Genomic DNA, 6,000 nt, shown 5'->3' with positions numbered 1-6,000 from the left:
GAAGAGGCGGCAGCAGTGGAGGCAGCGGTGGTGGTGGCTACCAGTAAAGGTTGTTACGAGTCCTGTGCCAGCAGCTCCTCTTTTGGGGCTGAAGAAATTAAGGCTGAGGTTGGCCTGTCTGAGCTACAGAGTTGCCTGAATCTTCCCAGACCAACAAAATAAAATACTGATTTCTGGAAGGCCTGGAATTTGAAAGGAACTGCTTAAAAGTCATCAAGGTGGATGATGTGCGTGCACCACGACCACACGTTCCTCTCTCCTCGTGACGTCGTGAGCCTCACCTGGTGTAGGCCCAGCCTCACTCACCTTCCCGCCACCCGGAGCCAGGTGCCTGGGACGCCAGCCTTCTCCAGAACATCATGATCGTCAGGAGGGGCCAAACAATCATTATAATGAACTACTAAATGATGTGCCTGGGTGGGGCGGCCAATGGGAGTTTCCTGTGAGCTGGTGCCAAGATCAATTGCTGAAGTAACAAGGTGTAAAAGTCTATCCTTGGAGGCTCTGCTCTGACGCTCAGGGCTCTGTGCTGTCAGACATGAGGTCTGAATAAACAGGACCGACAGCAGACACGCAAAGGCAGTCACGGCAGCATGCGTGTGTGAGCGAGTCTGGGTGTGTCTGTGAGTATGACTGTATGTGTATATGTGCACGTGCGTGTGTGTATGACTATGAGTGTATATGTGCATATGTGTGAAGCTGTGTGTGTGTGTCTGTGTGTCTACGGGTATGACTGTGTGAGTGTGGCAGCACATGTGTGTGAGCGACTGTATGTATATGTGAGTCTGTGTCTATGCATATGACTGTGTGAGTGTATGTGTATTTGTGCATGTGCATGTATGTATGTGTATGACTATGTGTATATGTGCATGTGTGCATATGTGTTTATGTATATGTACGCGTGAGTCTGTGACTGTGAGTCTGTGTGTGTCTATGGTTATGACTGTGTGAGTGTATGTGTGTATGTATATGACTATGTATGAGTGTATGTGTATGTGTGCATATGTGTTTGTGTGTGTATATGTGCATGTGTGAGTCTGTATGTGAGTGAGTGTGTATATGTATATATGTGTGTTTGTGCATGTATTGAAATGGCAAAACAAACCCCATTTTGCTCTAGTTGACTTTTGCTTTACCCTGTGTTTTTGTCCAGCCAATCTCACGGCAGCCAGATAGGGAGAGCATCGAAGGCAGGAAGTTCCAGTAAGTACATCATCTCTATAGTCCTGGGAAGCTTACAAGTAGCCAGGTAGCATGTCCAGGTAGAACGTCCTTCCAACTGAAACTTTTTGTTAATTGAAAATATCTTTGTTAGCTGACCTGCCCCTGGTCTGGTGTAACTACCGTATCTGAGGTAACTATGGTTATTGGCTTTGCCCTGTCATGATGTAACTGTGGTTTTAAGCTTTATAAACCCTGCCCTGCTTCTCCCTGGGGTTGAGAATTCTTTTGTGTGTTATCCCCATCTCTGACCATTGAACTCCTAATTCAATGACATCAATATGTGGCGTTCCTCTGTGTATCTCACTTGGTATTACATGTATGTATGTGTATGTGTATATATGTATGCATGTGTATGTATGTGTATGTGTGCATGCGTGTGTATCTATATGTGCATGTATGTGTGAGCCTGTGTATGTGTGACGGTGTGTGTATATTTGTGTGTGCGACTGTGTGTAGTATGTGTATATGTACATGTGTGTATGTATGTGTGAGCCTGTGAATATGTGTATGTGTAGGAGTGTATGTGTGGGACTGTATGTGTGTGTGTTTGCATGTATGTATGTGTTACACCCTCTGTTGGGAAGACATTAAGATCAAGATGTTTGCACAAGAAGCTAGGCATGGTGGCACATGCCTTTAATCCTAGCATTCAGGAGGCAGAAGCAGGCAGATCTCTGTGAGATGGAGGCCAGGCTGGTCTACATAGCAAGTTCCAGGCCAGCTGGGGCTACAGGAAGACCTGATCTCTAAAAAACCAAAAGCAAAAAAAAAAAAAAGTTGTTTGCACAAAACCCAGGCCCCACTGCAGTGGTTTCTCCAACAGACTTTCTTGACATCAGGCAGGTGGATCCAGGTGAGGCCGAGTGACGGGAGGGGTCTGGTTTTCCCTTGTCCTCCTTGTAGAGATAGGACTTGGTGTGCACAGAGGCAGCTGACTGCATAAGTGGCACATTAAGGCTGAGCCTTGATTCTTGGTCTTGTTTTAGGCCATCAATAATTTATCATGGATTAAAATTATATTGTGCATTTCACCAGAGAACTGGAAGATTCCAAATAAGAGCTGGATGATACCGGCTCTGGAAAGAGGTTCACGCATCCACAGGACAAGGTGGGAAACCATCCCACCATTCTGCTCTCCTGCATCAAGCTGAGTCACCAAAGCCACTCAGTGACCTGAGGCCAATCTGAACTCACCTGACAGTCTTCACAGCACAGCCCATGTGCACAAATGGCATCCGGCTTCAGGGTACAGGTGGTGGCATTACAGCAACGGCTGGTACATTCCTGGGGAGGGCAATGGGATCTGTTTGAAGGGTCGTGTGAAGTGAGGGCTCACAGATACATCACACCTTAAATGATGGCGAAGGACATGAGGAACTGACTCCCACAGCAACGGCTGGTACATTCCTGGGGAGGGCAATGGGATCTGTTTGAAGGGCCGTGTGAAGTGAGAGCTCACAGATACATCACACCTTAAATGATGGCGAAGGACATGAGGGACTGGCGCCTGAGCTGAAAACCTGACCTGGCACTGCTTTCCCTGCCACAAGAGCAAAGCTAAGTGTTTGTGAACCATCGGGTCTGGGGTCCTGGGAAGAGTCAGGAGCACTGGAGTACACTTCAAGGGAGACAAAGGGCTGGAAGGGCAGGGCTGGAAGCCCTTTAGGTCAGCGGCATGTTGGGACTCCTGGAGGGGTCACCATGCATGGTGTGTTGCAGTGAGCTGAGTAAGATCGTTGAAGGCCTTGAAAACGACTCATTTAAAAATGCATGCATGTAAACAATCCTTACCAAGAATGATCCCTTTTGATAGTGATGGGGTGCAGCTCAGAGGTAGAGCACTTATCTGGAATATTTATTTTAAAAAGGAAAATGTTTGACTTTTGATTTCAAGTGTACTTTTGCTCCAAGAGGAAATAAAGTTGAACCAACTATGTTTGGACCCCGGATTCTTACAGTCAAACAAGGGGTGAGGAAGAACCACTTGCTCACATGGGCAGGCTCTTGGTTGATGCTCTAACCTGAGGACTGAACATCCAGCTGAGGCTGAAGGATACCGAGGCTGAGTGCACTCATTTTCTCCTCTCTCTTTTCCCTCCTTTCCCCTTTTTAAAAAATAGTGCTGGGGAAATCAAATCCAGGAGCTCATGGATCAAGGCACGTGCTCTACCAACTGAGATATACGCCCAGTCTTCTTTTAAAATTTTTGAGACAAGGTCTGTCCTAGAACTCACTATGTAGACAAAACTGGCCTCAAACTTGTGTTGGATGATCCTGCCTCTGCTTCCTGAGTGCTGGGACTATAGGCTTATGGTAGTACACCTGGCCTGAGCCTGCCCATTCTCGAAGGACCTAAACAGATCAAAAGTGATCTGTATGATTCTTTCTGAAACAAAACCAACACCTTGAGTAGACAGAGCAGGGCAAGGGAGAAGTACTTTTTGTCTATTTTAACGGAAGGCTGGACAAATTTATGTACCAAATCTATGAGCCCTCAAGTCTCAGAGCATCCTGATAGCTTGATGTTGGTACATTTTAAAAGAAGTTGTAATTATCACAAGATGGAACAGGTCACACACTCAATGTTCTTTTACTGTGTGTATGCTGTGCTCTGAAGAACTTACATCTTGCTGGCCTGCGTGAGGCTAAAATACATTCATGTTTAATAGTGTAAGCGATTACTTGAAAACCATCTGTTTTGGGGGAATTTATAATTTGTATCATACATACAATTAATAAATTTGCCAGTGATCGGGAAGATTCATGGGGGCTCTAGAGCTCGCCCAGCATCCTGCTCAGAGCTCCGTGAACTGAGATCTCACACAGCGTTTACATTTGCCCCTACCATGCATACTCCCCAAGTTATTAAATTTTAAATTTGTTTGAGGACTTTCTAAACATCCGGGATGTATAATGTACACAGTGAGATAAAATTGCCAACCAGAAGTCATTATGGGAGCTTTCATGACAGGCAGGGCTTCTAGCTCAAGGACTTAACGGTTCTACACAAGTTTCAATTTTTTTCCCTCTAAGGAGCCCCATTATTGCATCCTGGATGTATACCATCAGATACACAGTGGTGTGGTCCAGTTTGCTGTGGTCTCAGTGACTTTTATAATGCTATGTAAGCCAACTCAGAGATTTCCTTGAAATGCTAAGTCAAAGCGACCATCTGATATCTGGGTCCTAAAATACCAACCCTCCTTCCACCCCTCCCCACATCACCAAACAGTGCAACAGCAACTTCAATGGAAATGCAGCCAACGCAAATGACTTCACAGGGGATCATCATGGGAGGAAGATAAAGTAACTTCATTATTATCCTCTTGACTTTAAAGGAGAAGATAAGACAGCTTTCCCAGCACTGTTAACTGGGAGGGGGAGCGGGCTATCAGGATCTCCTTCTGTGGATGTAAACCCAAACCCTTCTACCAGAAGGCAACGAACTACCCTGAATCAGTTTCTTCTGCAGTACTGTATTTACCAGAAGAGACAAATTCCTCATTCGTTAGTGCATTTACTGTTTCTGAAGTCAGCCAATGAATGACACATCCTCAAAGAAGAAAGAATCATGAAGCCATTACCGAGCTTGTGTAAGGGTCAAATGGTCCTTCTTACTCTGTAGGAAGCAGATGGAGATTCTTAGTCACCACCAGCTGGGACAAAGCTACTAGAAATGATGGTGATTACTTCTGGGAGTGAGGGAGCAGAGGCTTGTTAGAGCTGTATGTCAGTGGACACTGCTCTGACCTGTCTTTCACTGGTCCCCTAATGTGGTGACATACTGAGTCCCTCCCTGGGTCAGTGGCTGCATGGGCTGGTGTGATGGATGGCAGGAGGAATTGTCTGCAGGGCCTGAGCGCACAGGGAGAGGAGAAAGAGCCCACACGACAGGTCTGACTGAAACAGCTTAGAAACTGGAAAGGGATTATCACATGGTGTTCTATTAGCATGAACTATCAGCTTGGTGCATCTTAGAGTCACGTGAGAAAGAAGTCTCCGTTGAGGGATTACCCAGAACAGATTGGGCGGCACCATTCTCTGGGCAGGTGATGCTGGGCTCTATAAGACAGCTGGCTAAGCAGGAGCCTGGGAGGAGGGGAGCCAGCAAGCAGTTGGTTTCTGCTTCAGATTCTTGAGTTCCTGCCCTGACTTCTGTTGACGATGGACAACAATGTAGATGTGTAAACCAAACAAACCCTTTCCTCCCCAAAACTGCCCCGTTAAAGCGTCTTGTCACAGAAACAGAGAGGACATTAGAACACAAAGGGAGCTTGAATCTTCAGACATGAAATATCCAAAGTAAACTAAAGCCACACTAATAGCCAGGGCATGGTGGTGAACATCTTTAATCTTAGCACTTGGGAGACAGAGGTAGGCTGTGAGACTGAGGTTAAGCTGGTCTACCGGGAGATCCTGTCTCAAAGAGACTAAAGTAAATATATTTAAAAAAATAAGCAAAAATAAAGCCACACTAATAAGTGAGGCAAAAGGTTCATTGTGACTTTAACAGATTTCTTGGGAGAAAGAGTGTTATTTATTTTAAAAAATATCTTATTGTGCCGGGCGTGGTGGCGCACGCCTTTAATCCCAGAACTTGGGAGGCAGAGGCAGGTGGATCTTTGTGAGTTCGAGGCCAGCCTGGTCTACGTAGTGAGTTCCAGGACAGCTGGAGCTACAGGGAGACCCTGTCTCAAAAAGAAAAAAATATATTTTATTATTTTTATTTTATTTGTATGAGTGTATTGCCTGCATGTGTATAAGTGCACCCATGTT

The 6,000-nt window shown here is 45.6% G+C and overlaps 1 protein-coding gene across 1 annotated transcript in view; it reads right to left on the bottom strand.

Moving 5' to 3' along the window:
• Adam12 (ADAM metallopeptidase domain 12) overlaps window positions 1-6,000 on the bottom strand; it is a gene marked incomplete at its 5' end in the record, with an annotated part of 371,815 nt that overhangs the window by 50,022 nt on the left and 315,793 nt on the right. Inside the window, one exon of the mRNA XM_017801328.2 lies at window positions 2,419-2,508. Within this exon, the coding sequence (XP_017656817.2) occupies window positions 2,419-2,508 (90 nt within the window). The remainder of the gene's footprint in view (window positions 1-2,418; window positions 2,509-6,000) is intronic.

The sequence above is a fragment of the Nannospalax galili genome, unplaced genomic scaffold (assembly GCF_000622305.1).
Source record: "Nannospalax galili isolate Female #2095 unplaced genomic scaffold, S.galili_v1.0 scaffold362, whole genome shotgun sequence".
In the NCBI taxonomy this organism is placed as follows: domain Eukaryota; kingdom Metazoa; phylum Chordata; class Mammalia; order Rodentia; family Spalacidae; genus Nannospalax; species Nannospalax galili.
The sequence above is the reverse complement of the archived record's forward strand: the minus strand, read 5'-3'. Positions and strand labels throughout refer to the sequence as shown.